The sequence below is a fragment of the Elgaria multicarinata genome, chromosome 7 (assembly GCF_023053635.1).
Source record: "Elgaria multicarinata webbii isolate HBS135686 ecotype San Diego chromosome 7, rElgMul1.1.pri, whole genome shotgun sequence".
In the NCBI taxonomy this organism is placed as follows: domain Eukaryota; kingdom Metazoa; phylum Chordata; class Lepidosauria; order Squamata; family Anguidae; genus Elgaria; species Elgaria multicarinata.
The window spans coordinates 76029262-76050155 of NC_086177.1; the positions used below are offsets into that span (position 1 = coordinate 76029262).

Genomic DNA, 20894 nt, shown 5'->3' on the forward strand with positions numbered 1-20894 from the left:
ATATCAAGCCCAGTGACATTTTAAATAAATAAAAATATATAAATGATGTGATTTATTCACATTGCTGCAACTGAGCTTTCTTGCTTCAAAATCTATGTATCCTTAATTAATTGATGTAGTGATTAATGAATACTTTGTCCCATAAGCAACCGCCTCCACTTCAACTACTCCAAGCATGCAATTCAAAACATATTCTGGCACTTCTGATTAATCTGTCAAACCTCATTAGATTATGTCTCCAATAGCTTTGTAGTTCTCATTTCTGTGGAATGGCACACTGGATGTTCTCTTTTTCTGAAAGGGTTGAGGGAAAAGGTAGAATGAGGAAGATATTTTCCCCCTATGGCTGAAATGGTGCTAAAGATGAGAAGAAACCAGCAAGCAATGTAATACAACAGATCTGTGCCAACTAGACTCTCAGAGGACACCAATCCATTTGGAAGCACTTCTGCTGCAACAGGAGGTTACACAGGAGATATTCTCATGATGCTCTGAAGAATGAAAGAGTTTCTCTTGCTTTAAAAAAAGACATAGGTAAAAGGAGCGATCACATCACTTGATCTTTTAACTTTGGGCATGTCTACACTGGACAGGGAAGGGGGGAGGATCTTGCGATATGCTGATTGTGAGATCCTCCCCCTCAGTCCACACGTGGTGCGTGACAGCCTGGAAGGAAGGAGGATGTCACGCCTGCCCTTTTTTTTATTGAAGATGAGTGCATGAGCACTCCAACGATAAGGTTAGTTTTTGTTTTAAATGATCATGCTCCCCCCTCCCACACCTGATGGGCATGGAGCTCCTGAAGAGCTCCGTGCCCCATGCCCAGTTCCCTGCATTTACTCACGAGGAGCCGGGATGAAACCAGGATGGCCGCCCACTCATGCTGCGGTCTCAGGATGATCCCGAGACCACAGGAAAAACCAAGCTAAAAGCAGTCCCAGTAATCCTGGGGAAAGGGAGGGATCATCCCTCCCTGCCCCCGGGATCCCCTGTGTGTCATGTGGACACACAGGGATGATCCTGGGGTGATCCCCGGGATAAGCCATCGTCTAGACATGCCCTTCGAAAGTTTTTGAAACTATAGCAAAGTACTTAAATATCTGACACCTGATTGGAAATTCTCAAATTTACCCACCCTTCTTAATAACACTTTCGTGCACTGGTGTTACCAAGGCAATTGTAATTACAGTGTTCCAAGGAAAAGAATTGTCAATTTTCTTTTGTTAACTCAGTAACCAAGGATCACTTCACATGATTACTGTACTAAACTGTACTAAACTGATTCTGTCTAGTAAAACAGCTTATATACCATGTGTATTGATGAATATAATGTGTCTACTCCACAATGTGTTTACAGTATGAGTCAGGTGTGTGATCTTCATGTGCCATAATATGTATATTTCTTCCTACACAGACAATCATCTGTGATGTAGCTAAGTGCAGTATACTTCTATTCTCCCTTTCCCTGATGCTTCTAAATATTGGCTGCAATTTGTTTGTTTAGGTTTTTGGGGGGGCCCTGGAGTTCATTTTACACACTGCTGTCCTGAACTCACTTTAAACACAGATTTCTTTATATATTCAAGAGGTTAGTCTAAGGTTGCAGGGAGGTGAAATAGCCAATACTATCTGGTAAGATTATGGCTCCTGGATTCTTCTCTCTAATCCTGAAATAAGAACCTCCTCCCGCATTACATGGTGCAAATCCTATGTTTGCAACCAAGTATATTCTATCAGTGAGCCGCAGCCAATCTCACCTTCTCAGCAAGTGTGACTCTGTAGTACACATGACTGTAAACACACATTTGTTAAGTTCTTACATTATATATTTTATATGAAATGTTTTATGTGTATATATAAAAATGCTCTGTGAGGAGCAAAGTTTTAATCTTGAACAGGTAGTGTTTGCAGTTTTACAGTGTAAATGCAATGGCATATGAATTATCCAAGACAATCAGCAACACAGTATATCTGAAAAACAAACAATTAATACTTTGTTTGTGCAGACAGAAGATGTTATCTCTGGATAACAAGCCTGAAATGATATCCGCCAAATCTTGATTATGTAAATAAGCTCTAGTTGGGCATAATCTGGTTTACTACTTTTAATGAATGCTATTTAGTAAAGTGAAGTCATAAAACAGCCCCCTGAATGGGCCACATGGTCTTTGTTTACTTCCTCTTTCCCCTTTGGGAAGAAAGAGCAAGTAATGAGGGACAAAGGGGTGGGGGTGGAGAAGTGATGGTAAGGAAATGTGATTCTCCCCCCCCCCCAAACCCCGTGTGATGATGCTGACAATTGCCATTTAAAGTATTAAGAAGTCTGTTGTTGTTGTTGTTTTGGTCTCCTTCAAATTACTCATCAAAAGGCAATATGGCCTTTCCTCTTTTTCTTGCAAGTGATGCTAAGAGAGTATTTGTTCTGATGTCCATATTTTATTCATTAGGTGTTGCAGCAGGGAGCCACTTACATGTGGCTTTATCTCACACTGCTGACACAATGTTTAAAGGCTTGGGTGGGGCCAATCACATAGCTACTTCCTATCCAGTTGTGTCCCATGGATTTTCACAAAGTTTGTTAAAGATCTATCTGTTTAACTTGATGGAGTTACGCAGTGCACTCAGCAGATGAATTGTCAAGGTATAACTAATAATTTCTGTGTTACATCCAGATTCATGCAACACAACTGACCTATCCAGTCTTTCAGAAACTGTATTTTGTGGAGAGGCTACAGGATCATGCATGCTGGCCCTTTCCCATCCAATCTTCCCACTTTGACCAGGAAGGTCTTAAGGGAGATTGTAGCTGAATTCAGTTGAATGTGATTACACTTCTCCCTGTGGTTGAGAACCATATGCAGTCGGGTTAGAAATTTCAGGAAGGACCTTAACTTAATTCAGCCAGACATGGCTGCTATCTTCCTTCAGACATTGCCACTCAATGCAGAAAGACTGAGCTGGCACACATGTCCCAATCACACATACAATTTATGACTGACTGACTAGGGCTAAGATGAGAATGAGAAATATAAACATTTCAGTGACAGAACCTCCAATTAATTCTAATGAGCTAATTAGGATTATTAATTTATGGTGAAAGAAGGGAGTGTTTGCTAGTCTTGAATGTTCTGCACATTACACACTTTCATATCTACCAAATATTTTATGAGTCAATATTTACAAGGAATATATATATATATATATATATATATATATATATATATATATATAATTTGATGTATACATTGTTGTTGTAAATCTTATAAATTACCCTGCTGTGAAACAGATCTCTCTCAGGGACTTTTTGAACATCTACAGCATAAAGCAAAATGCACGGTATGACTTGAATGCAAGCAGTGTGTCCCTTTCCATTAAGACGCAGGCTCACCCAAACAGAAAGATCTTACAATACGTTTGAGCATTTAATCCACCGTACCTACCAAATTGACCTCTCTTTCCACTGAAGAATAGAAGTCGTTATTAGCAGGATTCTTTGGTGAAGCAGATTCAGGCTTCTTTAATGATTCTTTGGCATCTAACTGAATCCCAGATCTGTCGGGGCTTGGCTTCTGAGCTTTTACTAATGCAAGTGCTGAAGATGGGTTGGTATGGTCCTCGTCTTCCCCGAGCTCAAATGGATACATGGTTGGATTTGCTTTCACATAATAGCCATGGTAATGATCATGCAACTCTCCATTCTCTGTGCTGCTAGGATTGTGGCGGGGTGATAACTTTGGCTGGTGCTTTACCATCACTTCCTCCTTCACAGGTACTTTTGAATAAAGAGGTTTGTTGACTACCGGTGTTATAGTTTCACTGGCTAAATTCTTTTTTTCTTGAATAAGTCTGACTTCTGAGGTGGAGTTTTGCTTTTTGCCTTGTTTTACAGGGGAAGGCTCACTAGAGAGGAGTGGACTTTCCCTAGGGCTCCGTTCTGGAGTCCCAGGAGGTGTAGTGCCTTTTCGATAAAAGTGAGGAGATTCTTTTGGTGTAGGTGGCTTTTCCTTAGCCTTTTCTTCAGGGTTTTCCTTAACATCTGCGCCTTCTTGAAATCGTTGTTTGATATAATCAGGACCTGTAATTGTTTTCAAAAAGCAATTAAATCGAGGACTTACATCAAGTTACAGAAGCAAAGAAAAGGAATATATGTTGCATTTCCCACCTAACACATTTGTCATTTTTGCTCTCTGTTTGCAGTTGTGGGATCCTTTTCTTTTGGATTAATCATTTTTACAATTTAATTGCTTCCTTAAGACATAAGAAATAAAAGCAGATTTGGTGGTCATAGTCTTGTACCCTCCTTTTAGCTAAAACTTAATAAAGCTTTTACTACGATGCACAGTCATATTTTAAATCCTGTTGTTTTCCCATTTTGTGAAATCTGCCAGTGAATACATTTGGAAGTCTTACAAAACAACTTGTATTCAGAAATCAAATTAGTGAAGAAGATGTGAGAGGAACTGGGGATTCCTATTTGCATCCCAGAAAGTGATGTGGAAACCAAATATGACATGATACTTCTATGCATGTATCCTCATGACATCATTTCAAAAAATGAGTCCATGAGTACCAAATGTTACATCAGGAGAGGCCTTCAAAGAAGTGAAAAGATGGCAGTAACAGAAATTGCAGCAATACCTCCAGCGCTTTTAAATTGTAACTTTCCACCATTTGAAACAATTCTTACAGTAACATGTGCAAGGCAAAGCAAACTGCAAGGCCAATTTTCCAGAAGCAGTTTCCAAAATAAAATCTCATTACTGCCCTTCAGCTTTTCTGCATCTTTCCAGTACTGCAGTTCCCAGCACCCAGTGCAGTGCCAATAAACATATGTAAAGAAGGGACTATCACCTTGCTTCTCCATGACGTCCTGCCTTTGCATACACAGCCTAAAATAGCATTAGCACTTTTGCAGCTGTGTCACATTTCAAATACATGGGCTGACCGTGCAGTGTTTGGCAGTTCACTTCAATGGGTGTAGGATCACGTCCCTCATCTAATTTGCTGACTCCTGTCACCTCTAAGTTTGTTTCACAGCATTACTTTTGATCAAGTTTCTTCCTTCTCGTTGATTATTACTCTTTTCATTTCGTAAGTTGGCTAGTTTAAATCAAACTCTTCCCCTTTTGCAACTACCAACTCAAATGAAAAGGGCCTATTAACATCAATAAAACAGCAGAATGAAAACAACAACAACAACAACAACAACAACAACAGCAGTATAAGAATATCTCGGCAAGTTAAAGGCTTATTTTTTTAAAGGTTGCCTACCACCAAAAAGACATTTATGTAGCTGGCAAGATGGACCTCCTTGGAAGAGAATTTCCAATAGTGGGATGCCACAGCTGAGAAGGACCTCTGCCCAGTCACCACCCACTTTAACTTAAATGGCAAGGATGATGATTCCAAAATCCATATTAGTGTAACACCTTTATTAGGCCAACCAAAAGATCACAAAAAATGTGGAAGATTTGAAGATCTCCAGATCTCTTCATCAGGCAAGATGTTACAATCAATCAATCAATCAATTTTACTGCTTTAGCAAATTGTCATCACAGAATTCTAGAATAAAATCCTCAAGGTTTTATAAAACATTACAAGCAAGATGTTACAAAAAATAGGTTGGTGGAGGGCACAGAAGGAAAAAATCTGATGAATGTCTGCATGTTCAGAGTTCCAAGATGAAGAGTGTGTGTGTGTGTGTGTGTGTGTGTGTGTGTGTGTGTGTGTATGATCTTCAGACAACCAAATTAGGCCCTGCAAGTCATATGATGATTATAATTGGACCTGCAGCTGACCCTAGGATTGCTGGGACCCAGGAAGGGGAAAACGCTGGAACCCATGTTGGGTTCCAACATGGGTTCCCCAGGAAGGGGAAAACGCTGGAACCTCAGATACGTTTTCATTCTAGGAGACCCACTCCAGTCCCTTTTACCAGTGGACTGCAGAGAGAAGCTCCACAGCCTTTATATTAACCACACTGGAGATAATTTTAGATGCTCTACTAGGCAATAACAAAAAACAAAGAAGTCAGTGGAACCCAAATGGGCAGCTTTACCTAGTAGTTGGATGATGGTGTTAGTGCACAAATAGGTTGATGTAGGAATGGTGAGCATAAGCTTTTTGAATTGTGTTCAGAATTAGTCTGGGAGCCAGTCACTCCATTTGAGGTTGCTGAGTGGACAGGGTGTAGCTCCTTGAGTTCTATGGTTTTAATTTCATTTGTAAGCCATCTTTAAAACTATTAGTGGAAAGGTGGGATACAAATAATTTAAATAAATTAGAGGGATGACTGGCAAGCCAGTATTATGTTGCTACTTCATTAAATGTCAGAAAACATTTCAATTATAAGCTGAATTAATACTTATCACAGTTTATAGCATCTGAAAAATATATTTGATAAGAGAAAAGTGTTGTGTGAACTGATATTTAATGAACGCTTCCTCCCCTCCTATTATTAACCAGGATATTAGGTTAAATGTAACAAATAAAAGCAATAATTCAGGAGAACTATACATTCAGTGTCCACTATAGTAATATTCACACAATTAATCCTTGAAGGTAGGTAATTTTTAATCCTACATTCAACAGATAGAAATAAGTTTGAGAAACGGGCTTCCATTTGCTACAGCTCCTTTGAGATTGTGGGAACTTGAAGTGTTATACAACTCTAATGTTTCCCCATCAAACAGTACCCCACTTATTGCCTACTGTACTTGCCTTTCAGTTATACCAGATGAAATATAAAACATATACACTTGATACTTATTAAGAGTTATTAAACTTATTAACTGAACAAGAACAGCTGGCATCTTGAAATTAAATCATTTTCATATAATGAAAATACTGACGGAATGCAAACGCAACAGCTTTATTTTGTAAACCTTCAGAATTACATACCAAAAAACATACACAGAAAACGAAATCCTCACCAAACTAAGGGGAATTTTTGGTGTCACAAACAAAATGAAAGCGATCTGTGGCATCTTAAAGATGCCACTTTGTGCAATCCAAAATGGGGTCCAGGGGTGGGGGTGGGGAGCGGAAGATCTAGAGATGTGAAGTCCTGGAAAAAAGACAGAAAAATTCAGAAAGAAACCCTTTCCCCCATTTTTTCTGAGGACCATTTCCCCCCCTAAAAAATTAAACAGCTTTGGATTATGAAATATTTTCTTTTAGGTTTTAAGACAAAGTATTGATCTTTGCTGAAGCTCTGGCGTGGGCTGGTCCATGAAGTCACGAAGAGTCGGAAACGAATAAACAACAACATTGATCTAAAGTATATGTTACTGATAGACATTTGTGCTCCATTTCCCATTATGTGAGTAGAGTTACCATTATGCATTTTGACAGTTTGGGTTTTGTTCTATAGAGTCCTGGGCTTGGTAAGGGAGGAGAGCAGCAAACACACATGGGTCTCCTCCAATTCAGACCCAACCTTCTCTCAGCCCTGATGGTGTAGCTATCATTTAATGTAGTTCTAATCTATTGAGACAATAATGACAAATTTACTAACTGAGTTTACTTTTAAAAGTTTTAAAATATTATGATAACTTTATGAGCAAACTAAGTTATACAATAAGGTAACTGCGACTGGGGAAGGCAATGGCAAACCACCCCCCAAAACAAAGTCTGTCAAGAAAACGTCAGCGAAAGCAGGCGTGCCTCTAGGAGTCAGCAATGACTCAAGTGCTTTGTATGAGAGGTTCCTTTCCTTTCCAAGTTATACATAAAATAACTTTAGGAACAGAAAGGCTGCTTTGTGTTCCTAAAGCAGCACTCCCCAACTTGATGCCCTCCAAATGTTTTGGACTTCAGTGCTCGGCATTTTTGACCACTAGCCATGCTGCCTGAGGCTGATGGGACCTGAAGTCCAACATATCTGGAGGGCACCAGTTTGGGGAAGACTGTCTAAACACCACAAAGTGACTTCGGATCTCTAAGAGTGCTAACAAAACAAAACAAAACAAAACAAAACTAGATATTGCGCTTATTTTTCAATTTTTCCAAAATTTCCATTTCCCCACACAAAAATAAGCCAAAACATTTTTTTCTCATGGCTCAAAAATTCTGGAAAGTTTACATCTCTAGGCAGATCTACCACCTCATCCAAAAATTGCCATCTCACGCTGTCCAGGGTGGATGGGGACAATAGTAATTAATTTTCTTCCCAGTAGTTCAGGTTTTCTTTTCCCCCCTTTCCTTTCTTTAAAAAATAAAAACAAAAAACCTCCTGTTGGTTAAATGGAAGAGGAAATTCCTACACCAGCTCCAACCTGGCGTAGCTGAGGGGCCTGTCAGAGTGATGGTGGAGCTTTGGATGTGGCCAGTCTGAGGCTGCCCCTACCCTTACAATATCCACATTGGAGCCTTCTGTTGGTTACTACCAACAGAAACACTGTTGGGGAGTGCAGCTACACCCATGGAATCATAGAATCATAGAATAGTAGAGTTGGAAGGGGCCTACAATGCCATTGAGTCCAACCCCCTGCTCAATGCAGGAATCCACCCTAAAGCATACCTGACAGATGGTTGTCCAGCTGCCTCTTGAATGCTTCTAGTGTAGGAGAGCCCACCGCCTCCCTAGGTAACTGGTTCCATTGTCTAACAGTCAGGAAGATTTTCCTGATGACCAGACGGAATCTGGCTTCCTAACCCATCCCAGCTAGCTCAACCTAGGGCTTAAAACTGTTCTGTAACAAATTTATTATGGCACAAGCATTTTGGACTAGAGTGGACTCTAGTCCATGAAAGCTCATGCCATAATAAATATGTTTGTCTAAGGTGCCCCAAAAACCCTCTTTGTTTATTTTGCCACCCTACAGATTAACTTCGCTACCCCTCTGCAAGTTGAAACCAACAAAAGAATGTTCTTAAAACAAATGAATATAAACAGGCAAACTCTTTTCACAGTCTTTGTAAGCAAGGTTTCAACTTCGAACAAATATTTATGACAATTATAAACAGAGATGTATAAAAATGTTTCTGAAATATGTTCTGGCAGCAGTCCTAAGCAGAAGCCTTTCTGTCCTTGGCTCATGGGCATGTTAAAAGATTAATGTGAGAAAGGATGAGAAAATGCAGCCAACTTATTCTTTTTTAATTATGCATTCTGATGCTGAGCACTTTTGTTGAAGATGTAGCTTTTGGGAGAATAAACCCTTTATTCATAGTTTCATAGCAAAGAACAAAGAAAACTTAAAGGTACTATTACCTTTCCTGAATCCAAAAGGAAAATCAATGCAGTTTAAAACTACAGCCTTTGTGTTCCTAAAGCAGCCCTCCCCAACTCAATGCACTCCAAATGCTTTAGACTACAGTGCTCAGCATTCTTGACCACTAGCCATGCTCCCTGAGGCTGATGGGAGGCCATATTAGACCACATCTATGCTGAAGCTTAACATTCACAAATTGTGTTCATAAATTGTACTTGAAATTTAAGTTAGGTTTCTTCTAACAAGCTTCAGAAGAAAAACAAAATAAAGTTGTATTTTGTGAAAATCAAAGGTTTTTTCTGTACTTAAAGTAGTCTCCCTTTCATAGCTCTGTACAACAACTGATTGAGAGAATGTTAACTAACAAATGCCTGAATTATACTGGATAGTGTAAAAGCACATGTGCTTGTAAAAATTAAAAGAAATATCTAAATGTTATAAGAGCCTGCTGCTTTTTAAACTGTAGAATATAGAACTATTTCTTAATATTTATATAGCAGCTGAAATTTGTATTTCAGTTTGACAAAATTTATATTATGACATGATGCATTTCAAAAAGCTTTACCTCAAAAATATGGCAACTGGTAAACAGTGAAAAGATGCCAAGCTGCTCCAAAGGTGACAGAAACACCAAATTGTAAAAAAGTTTTCCTCCTGGTCAGTGCTGGCTCCATGGTTTGAGGGCCCTTTGGCAAGACATCCTCAGTGGGGCCCCTTCCCACTGGGTCTATCTTTTCACTGTCATTGTCACCAACTGCTCATGCTCCTCATCGTCTTTCTCATCATTGCTACCACTTGCTTGGTTAAGAGGGCAGCCAGCCAGTGAGCAAGTAGGCAGGGGCATCTACTGCTCCTTCTTCTCATCATCACCACTGTCTTACAATGGTGAAGAGAAGGAGTAATTCCAGGGTCTCTTGTCAGTGGGCTCTGCTTGGTTGTCGGCCCTCAGCAGTGCCCCACCATGCCTACTTTTGACACCTGCCCTCCAATTACTCTCTTCTTTCCCATGAGGATGATAGGAGTTGTAGTCTAATATCTGGAGGACACTACATTGGAGAAGGCTGGCGTATAGATTCCAGGCCTTAGCTGGGTTAGCATTCACTTCTATTAAAGAATGGTGGAAAAGACTCCCAAACAAGGCAAGATGTTAGTTGTCCTCTGTTTCTTTCTTTCTTTCTTTTTTAAAAGCAGTCCTATTGATTTCCTATGTGCAGTCATTGACGGACAAATTACTTGCTTTTCACTTTAAGCTCTTCTAGCCAAGAAAAGAGTAAAGAAACATTTCCACACAATATTGTCTTTCAGGACAATTTGACATGACAAGAGGATATTGCCTAGCTACAAGTTCAGGAAGCATAGAGAACTGTTGGGCCTAGAAATGGGGACCATATGTGCTGCTGTCACATATGATGATCTGCCAGGGCTCAGGTTGTAGTCTGTGGATTCCAGGGCAATTCCACCCATCCAGGAAACCCATTTAACCTGGAAGAACTATAAAGGGTTCTAGATCAAGTTAGGACTTTACTGGGGCAACAGCAGTTTCCACAGTGCTTGTTGGGCTACAGAACATAAATTCAGACTTCTAGCTGTCAGCTCCTTACCCTGCAGTTGCCCAATGAAATGAGAAGGCACGCCTATTGTTTTTTCTAGCAGTTGTGGAGAAGGTGATCTATATTGGCCCCACTGTGCCTATTTAACAAAATTGAAAGAGTCAATAAATCTGCTCATCTTGTTTCATCTTGTGTGGCTCCTACACTGAGATGGAGATTGAGAATATACGATAAACCATTGTTCTTTAATATCTCATAGCAACCTGTTCTACACCCTAATTGGCTTGGGAAATAGATACAGCCGACAATGGGTTTCAATGAAGAAAAGCTCCAAGCCTCTTTTCTTTCAAACATAAATAATTCCAGGATTTTTTTTTTTAAAAAAATGTGTTTTATTTGAACTTATTTGTAAGGCTTTGGGGTTTTTGTTGTAATTAAGAGTCTTCATGCATGTACATGCTACATCAGAAATATGGTTAAATAATATGGGCCAACTCTAGAAAAAGTGAGCAAATATTTCAAACCTTTAACATGAAGTATTGTCAAAATCTATCTATTAATAAGTAACATTGCAAGGGCTTTACAGTGGCATTAGTAGAGGCTCATGTGTCTTCTCATATATGGAGAAACTGATATACATTCAGGCAGCTGGTGTAGCATTAAGAACAGCATGGAAGCTCCAGTTCAGATCTCCAGTCAGTTACAAATTCTCACTGGCCTGAGGCAAGCCACTCTCTACTAGCCTTAAGCTTCCCCCACCCTTGTAATATGAAGATGATATTGCTTGGTAACAGGGGTTTTCCGTATGCTCTTTTGAAACTGATTCCATGAAGACACATATGTGGGAATCATATGCTGCATTTGCTTATTCTCAAATATGTAATCCCACATATGAATAAATTTAGGTAGTACAGTCTTTTGGGGACAGATCTTGCTCAACACTTGTATCAGTGAGAGAAATTTGAATCCGGAACCAAGAAGATATGCCAGAGCATGCTGAACCTGTGACATGAACCTCACAGGCAGATATTCTGTGGAGCATGCAATCCTTTCCTTTTCACCCTAGCATTTGAAATTTTAGTCACTCTTTTTATGATTTTAGGGGCATGAAGGAGAACTTTTTCATCATAGCACTTCTTTAAACCATAAAAGTTTTATTACAATTACATGGAATAAATGTTTGATTCACTCTTGCTGGATAGAGGGTTTCCTGTCAAGCAAAAGGTTGCCTCCACTTAAAATGTTCCACTTCACAATTTGTACCACTGGAAAGTACATGACACCTTATCAATTACAGCCATCACCTCTGCAGGGGTAGCTGGGCAGTGTCTCAATTTGTATCTTTCTGTAGCCCTCCTGCAGTGGTAAGTGACTGTTTCATCAAATCACAAAATACAGTCTATTGCAATGACAAAAATCGAATGCCACAATAGCTCTATTCAAGCATTATAAAGCAACACAAGAGCGGGGCCATCTGAACAGCTCCTTCCCTGATATCACACATGACAAGCACACCCTCCTCCTGGGTATGTATCAGGGCTATTTGGTGCAGGCCCATTCCATTTTGCTTTAGATAAGAGATGCAATGCCAGAATAGGGTGTATATGATTAGGTAGTGGCATTATTCCAGTTGTCTTCATTGAAAAGCATTTATTTGTTAATAACTCTACTTAACCACTGTGGCTATAGAGCGTTTACTGCATATTACTTGTAAAATATACAGAATGTAAGCCTAATGAAAACACGGCTAAATTCACTTGTACTTTATTACATAAATATTACCCAGTAAAGAAGCTGTAAAAGCTGTCATAATGCAATAACACAATGTTTTCTAGCTTAGCAATGCAATGACCTTCCAACCCCTTTTCAGTGGCATGGCTGGGCAGTTCCTGAATTATAAATTCACACCCTTTAAATGCAACAGATCGCATCATTCCAGTAAAATGCAAACATAATGTTACCTGGTTGGTAGAAACCTGGGGAAAGGTCTCTGGCGACGGCTCTGGCAATATCGCACTCCTGACGAGCAGACTGGGCAGCTTGATCAGAAGCATCGGCTTTTGCTCTTGCATGTGCAGTCCTGCAGAAGACATTAAAAAGTGTTTATAAACATAGTGTTGGTGTTTTTTTTAATGCAAGTAATTAATATAAATATTTCTGTTCTGGGAAATAAGTAATAAAAATGTATTTATGCGAGATCTTTCCTCCTGGTATAAAATAACTTTTGAAACTCTTATACAGCATCAGTATCGATGTATTTCTATCATTTCCTGATATTATGGAATACATAGCTTTATTACCAAAATTATCAGGGGGATTCCCATGTGAGGAAAGTCAGACATCTTTAGGGCTTTTTAGCTCAGAAAAACGCAAGCAAGGGGCAAGGACTGGATAGACTCCACAAATAATGATAGCTTCATTCTGAATAGCAGTCAGTCATATGTGTCTGAATAGCAGTTGCTAGGAAACAACAAAGGGAGAGTGCTGTGGACCTAAAGTCCTACTTCTGGGCTTCTGAGAGGCATTTAGTTGGCCACTGTGTGAAATAGGATGCTGAAGTACATGAGTATTTGGTGCGATCCAGCAGGGCTCTTCTTACAGTCTTACACAAATCTGCGGGCCAGATGGAAACACATCATGAACACTTTCCTTATGAATTAAATCTGATACCATACTGGTAAATATATATGACTATAGATCACATCTGCAAAGCTGTAACCCCTCCAACTTGAATTGACTCATGTCATGTATGGTGGCTTGTTAACTCTTCTGGTTTTGTTAGGTGCCTAGAAGGCCACAAATCCAGCCTGGTGAATTCCACGTTGCAAAGGCTATAGCAGGGATGCAGAACATCCCACCCATGGCCTAATCTGGCCCACGTAGCACCTCAATCCAGCCCACACTGCTTCTTGGGGTTCTTCCAGGACTAGACTTAGGGCTCATCTACACCAAGCTGGATATTCCACTAGGAAAGCAGTATATAAAAGGCAGGAGCCACACCAAGCAGGATATAGTGGGTTGAAAGCAGTATATGGTATGTGTCAATGGGCCCCAGATGAGCCCTTAGGCTCTGTGTCCAGGGCTGGGCTTGAGTTGTTAGGTGATCTGAGCCTAGTTCACCTGCACCGGGAGAGCAGCTGCTCTTCTCTGTGCAGGAAAGCTCCAAAGCCCCTTATCTCCACTGCTATCTCTGATGTGAGATTGGAGATAGCTGCAAGGAAGTAGGGTGGCAGGACTTGCCCAAGCATGTGCATGGGGGGTGGGGGAGAGTGAATATCCTTCCCCATGCTTGGGCGAGCCCCAAACCACACTGTGCATCATCCTTGCTACTAGCTCTGATAAAATTTCATTCCTCCAAATATATAAGAATACAGTTATATATCCTTATAGCTACAATAGGAATATATAACCTTTCCAGCATAAATTTCCAGCATAAACCCAATTTTAATTAGATTTAAAGTAAAACTTCCACGTTACTTCCATCATTTTGGAAACCCAAAAGGAGGACAACATGGTCGGCCCCCAAGGGGGCGTGTCCATCAACATGTCCGACCCCAGGGGGCATGTACAGCAGCAAAGGGGCGTGCCCACCTGAACATAGCCTTATCTGATTTTACAGCACATAGTTAAGACAAATCTGTTCTACATAACATCTTAAAGTTAAAATCACAGAAATAAAGAACAAGTGAGACATTCAATGTATCTGAAATTAACTTCACTTACTCCTACTTTTGTAGCTTTTGCTATGTGATACATTCTCCCCTTCCTTCAAATATTTTTTCTGACTGTATCCTCACTCTGCTGCAAGCTGCTGCTGCTGTTAATGGGTTTTGCTGCTGGCTGGCTGGCTTTCTTAGTTTAAAATTTATTTCTTTTTTTAAAAAAACCTTGTGTATGATTGTCACAAGTTTCTCTACTCTAACATTAGGGTGAGTGTTGTGGGCAGCGGACACTACTTTGCCCATTCACACTTCTCACTTATATACATTAGCTTCTCAAGGCTTGTGCATTGGCATCACTTCGCACATCCAGACTTTGAACTCCTGACTACTTCTTGCACAAACGTGTGACTCTGAGACCCTCTTCCTAATGCCCTGCGTTGCATGCCAGCACTGTGGGGCTAAGTTACAACATGTGTCTCCTGGTTGTCTGTGCAGCCTCTGTTGTCTCTCTCTCTAAGTCATTGCAGCCAAAGCCTCCAGCCTCAAACAATCTCCCTCCCCCAACTCTTTCTGCTGAAGACTCCTGACAGTCCAGCCAGGCTGTGCACTTGTGGACGGGGTATTGCTTTTTCCAGCTTATTGTTTGGTCATGTCTGGTGACTTACTTTAAAAACTTCTGCTGCCAGCCACCTCCACCTCCTCTCCTCCCGCACCACTGCTCGACTCTGATGCACTCTTAAAAGGCCTTTTTGTGGAACACCAGCCTCTCAGGGCTAAGCTACAGCTGTCTCTGAGTTGTGAATCTGACTGAAACTGATGCCAGCCAAAGTCTCCAGCCAGCCAACGCCTGCACCAACATTTGATTCTGAGATGCTCTTTAAAGGCTCTGTGTGGCACACCAGCCTCTCAGGGCTCAGCTACAGCCATCTCTGAGTTGTGTCTTCAGTCTAACTCTGTCTTTATGAGATATGCCAGCCAACCAAAGCCGCAAATCTATCCATTTTTCTCTAACGCACACTTCACCGCATCCCAGCAGTGCAGGCAGAGCCTAGCTCACAAGTGAACAAAGTGAAGTGGAAGGGAAGGGGTAGCGAAGCAAAGCAATGACATGCCAGGTTCCAACATCTGCCGCATCAGGGCATCTGCAAAGGTGAGAGACTCTCTCTCGACTGGCACCTCACTGTTGGTCATGAGAGTTTTTCTCTAAGGATGACCCTTCATTGCCCATGATGTGGAATTCTGAGAAAAAGACCTCTGGCCCACTCTGTTTTGCCCTGTGGGCTGCTTTAACTGACCTCTCCTTTCCCACATTTTGATTTGTGGATGCCTCACCTCTGCTGAGCTCCAGGTGTCCGACTGCCCACGAAATCTACAACAGGAAAGGTGCCCTGCTCACCCAGAACTTCTTAGCTAACAACTGGAGGTCCCCTTGATGCCAAGGGCTGAAACTTCTCAAGGTGTAAGACCCTAAAGAGGGGGCTTGACAACCTGAGTTTGAAGGATATGGCTCCAGTGGTTTTTAAAAATAGTTATAAATCCTCAAACTTCAAAAAAAATCCTAAAAAGTCAACAGATGAATGGATGTGCTTCAAATCTGGCATGGCTAAAGCCCTACCTAAGAGCTATCATGGTGCCAAGTTTCATCACTTAACCTTTAAATATGACTTTTTTTTTAAAAAAAAAAAAGTTTTAAAAACTAAAAATTTTAAAAGCTCCTAAAATACAACAGATGAATAGTTCTGATTCAAACTTGGCATGGCTAAAGCCGTACCTAAGAGCTATCATGGTGCCAAGTTTCATCTCTTTATCTTTAAAAATGATGAGCTGTAAGCATTTTTGTTAATTCCCATTAAAGTAGAGCTGCCCTTTGGGTAGGGAGGATGGAAAAAAATCCAGATTTTTCTTCAAATTTCATAATCCTCCCGTTCCTGGATTATTATTTTTTTTGCCAAAAATTCTAACAAATCTGGGTTTTCCTGACATATGGACAGGAAAACATCATCATCCCATCATCATCCCACTTTTAAGCAGGACACATTCATTCTCTTTGGTAGTATCTTATCTTTGGAACTCATTGCTTCCAGATATTTCTATTCTTCTGTCCCTTACACTGAATACCCTGAGACACATCTATTTTCCCAGGCCAGATCTTTGCTGAAATTTTAACTCTGTTTCTCTCTCTTTCTCCATTGTCTTTCCTTATCATCTCTTCCTCCTGTTTCAACTTGCAACTGTTTATTTGGATTTTAAGCCAGCTATCAAGGTTTTGTCATTGCCAATGTTACACACTGTACAGTGCTTTTTTGTTTTATTTTTTGAGACACTTTAAGAAATTAGTTCAGTTTTGGGGGAAGTGAAAGGGGCTGCAAGGAGGAAGATGAGTTGTTGAAAATCCCCCCTTCTAATTCTGATGGAAGCCTTCCATTGTTGGAGGGAAACTAGTAGGATTCCGTCCTACGATTAAATAATAAAAAACATTTTTCAAACCTATTTTTTAAGTATATAAACTCAAGAGATATATATCAAGAGTTTCAGCTGTTGAATAAGGTGCTTGGTCAAAAATTTGAACTAAAAAGAAGTTAAAAAGTAACATTGTGTAAATAAAAAAAAGGTGTAATGCTTCCTGTGAAACTTAGCGAAATTTCAAGCATGTTTGGGACTATAAGCAGTTGTATAAACAAATCCTTATCTATAACTATATCAATATATTAAAAAAGCAGCTTGGAAGTCTGAACTAGGGAGACTATTTAGAGTAGCTTCCACTACCAACTTCTGTCTGCAGTTGGGAGAGGCTTTGGAAATTTGGAAGGATCCCGAGGAAACTGAAGCTCCAGCCACACCCTGATAGCTGCAAGTGCCACACTAATAAGTAACCAAATCAGTATTTTTCATTAGAGCTCCAGCTATTGGGCGGTATAGAAATGTATTATAAATAAAATAAAATAAAATAAAATAAATAATTATGCTCACTCTTAGGCCTTAGCTAGACCTACCCGATAATCCAGGATGGAGGGAAGATCTCACGTTGTGATTAACATGAGATCCCTCCTACATTTACACGTGAGGTGTGACCACCTCAGGAAGAGAGGTGTTGCGCCTGCCATTTTTTATTTTAAAGGAGAAGCAGCGCATGAACGCTTGTGCGCTTAAGGTAGGTCTTTTATAAAAAAATAACTTAATTTCCCCACTCTCCTCACCCTACCCCTGATGGATGCAGCTCCTGGCTCCATGCGACGAATCGCAAGGAGCTGGGTCAAACCGTGGCAACGGGCCACACGTGGAGGGCTCTATCCTGGGGCAAGGGAGAGATGATCCCTCCCTGATCCCGGGATCCCCTGTGTGTCATGTGGACGCACAGGGATGACCCTGGGGTTCGCCCCATGATAAAGCCTGGTCTAGCAAAGGCCTTAGTGTAAAGCATATCCACCTTACAGACTATTAATACTTTGTATGCTAATTGCAGGGCAGCTTCTGCCAAAGTTAGACTAAACAGGAAACTCAAGACTACAAAGTTTAGCCCATTTCCATCACTGTCAAATCCCTTAATGACAACTGTAACAACACCTACATTTCGTAAAATGCACCGACTGTCATACATGAAGCTACACCTATAACTAGAATGTTACAGCTGCTTGATGCAAGCTACTTGCAACTCTTGTTTACAGTCCCAGTTCTCCCCTGCCCTTCCTGTTTTCCCTACCCCTTTCACTGTACAAGTACATACATTTAGCCCAATGTATCCACACCAAATTCAACAGTACCAAAAGAAAATACAGCTGCTATAAATCAAGTCTTCCAGAAGAATGAAACTATATATAAAAACCGATATGTCTAAATTTGCATCTTTCTTCTTTCACGGATGATGATGATGATAATAATAATAATAATTTTATTATTTATTTGTTACCCGCCTCTCTCCCTGGATCGAGGCGGGGTACAATACAAATGCAAACACCATAAAATACATATAACTAATTAAAACATTTAAAACTAATACATTATTAAAAGCAGCACATTATTAAAAGACATCTTAAAATTCAACTGGGTAGGCCTGCAGGAAGAGATCAGTCTTTATGGCTTTCTTAATTTCTGGAAGGCTGTTACGTTGATGAATCTCTCCCGGCAAGCCATTCCACAAACTGGGAGCGGCAGAAGAAAAGGTCCTCTGGGTAATAGTTGTCAGCCTTGTTTTTGTTGGCACAGCAAAAATTCTTTCCAGAGGACCTGAGTGTGCGGGGTGGATTGTACGGGAGAAGGCGATCCCGCAGGTAGCCTGGACCCCAACCATGTAGGGCTTTAAAGGTGATAACCAACACTTTATACTTCGCCCAGAAACTAATAGGTGTATACGTTTGAGAAGTAAAATAATTACATTTCATCTAAAATTTATGCATCTCTTTTGAAAAGCAGGTCTTGCAATAAAAATATGTTGGAAATCAAAATATAGTATTTCATAAAATGCATTGACTGCCTAATATGGTTTCAATGTATTAATCACTAAACTGCTGTTTAATTTTTCTTTTTGGTATCTGCTTATATCAAACTGTAATAGTCCCTATGAAGACAAAATATAGTTGCCCCAGAATGAATCCGACTGTGTATGGACAAAGAATACAGTTCCAAAAAGGAAACACAAGTCATGTAAAGGCATTCTGGGCAAGTTATATACAATGATATACAATTATATACAATGCTCCAAAGTAAGAGAGAGAGTGAGGCTTTAGCTAGACCTAAGGTTTATCCTGAGGTCGTCCCGGGGTCATCCCTGCCTGCTCCCGGGATATCCTGTGTGTCATTTACATGAACAGGGATGACCCCGGGATGATCCTGGGATAAACCTTAGGTCTAGCTAAGGCCGGAGAGAGAGAAAGAGAGAGAGAGAGGGAGAGAACAGACATGCCCTCTTTTTCTCACTATGAAGTATTCTTTACTATTCTTAAAGTATGATACAATCCTACTTTAGCATAATAAGCCAATAGATGTACAATAACAACATTTTATTAGGCAATATTTAACACCAGTAAATGCACAAATATAAGGCCTACTGCCTTCTCTGATTAATCAAATAGACTATATAAATCATTCCATAAAACTGCACTGTGCTATTTTTTTTTAGAAGGCAAATAGTATAGTAAGTACAGGAGACTGTCACTGCAGGCAGAGAAACAGGATGACATAAAGGTGGATGTTTGCTAATGTTATACTATTTTAATTTTATCCAAAGCATTTGACATATAACATTAAGCACTGTGGACTGATTTAAAAGGTGGTTATAAACAGTTGCACATCATTTTGAAGGAATAAACGCAGCAAGAAATGTAACACAACAAAAAGATGGATCAATGCCTGAAACCTTATTTAACCTTGCATGCATTTCCTCTTATCTCAGAAACATTGATGCTCTTGGTTAATAGGTCAAACCACTACAATAAGTGAAGAAGCTACATAGACATGAGAGTAATGGTCACAGATAAAGTAGGAGGCAGGAAATATCTGAAGAAAGTATCTGAAATATGTGCATGTTTCTCAACCGTACACCATTTATCAAGCAACCTGTATATGAATAATAAAATTGGGCAAAGGTCTAAAGAGGGGATCCTGTGCTATGGACATAGGCACCCCTGCGTTGGACAGCCCTACACATCACTGGTAAGCCTGGGCACAGAAAGTAGGCTCCTCACTTCAGACCTTCCCCACAACGTGAAGTCAGTGGGAGAGGCAGAGACGCAATGGTGGGGCCGGGGCAGGGGCTGGTGGGGCCCTACCCCCAGCATCCATGAAATTACCATTGAGTGCAGAAGAATGGTTGGATGGGGCTCTAGTATATATGTTTCTGTGCGTACGTATCCATGTTAATACAAGTTTTTTAATGAGATGTTACCAGAATGCAGAAGCTTTTTAATATTATTATTTACATTTTATTAATTTTAGTACCTATTTTTCCACCAGTAATTAAAACAAAACATATGCACATTTTTCCCATCACCCAGCCAGAATGAAGATTCTAAACCGATGCAAGTTATATAAACAGAAATCTTTGAAATACTTCTTCACTGTGAAACAGGAGATGATTGCCTTCGCTATCCTGATCTACAAACCCAAGAGTTCCTTATGCCCTATTTACTTAGGACATTATCTAAGTAAAAGCACATTCTCACTGCATTTCCCAAAGTTTTAGGGATGCTTATACATTCTTGTCAGGCTGGCCACAAGGGATTTGCATGTAGCTTGCTTTGATTCCTCCCATGGGAGCAATACTTATGCTAAATTAGTATGCCATCATATATGGCATCAGGAGCAAAAGAAGATTCCTGTGCACACACACACACACACAATTTCCCACTTATATCATCTGAGTTTCTCCTCCTTTTTTACTATTCTTCCCATTCCTTCTATTTATTTATTACATTTTTATACCGCCCAATAGCCAAAGCTCTCTGGGCTTCTATCAATTGAGTATTTATTCC

At 40.2% G+C, this 20894-nt stretch overlaps 1 protein-coding gene across 1 annotated transcript in view; it reads right to left on the reverse strand.

Moving 5' to 3' along the window:
* JPH1 (junctophilin 1) overlaps positions 1-20894 on the reverse strand; it is a 77907-nt gene that overhangs the window by 5725 nt on the left and 51288 nt on the right. Inside the window, exons 3-4 of the mRNA XM_063130848.1 lie at positions 12727-12845; positions 3441-4075 (exon numbers count right to left, since the gene is read on the reverse strand). Coding sequence (XP_062986918.1) covers positions 3441-4075; positions 12727-12845 — 754 coding nt within the window. The remainder of the gene's footprint in view (positions 1-3440; positions 4076-12726; positions 12846-20894) is intronic.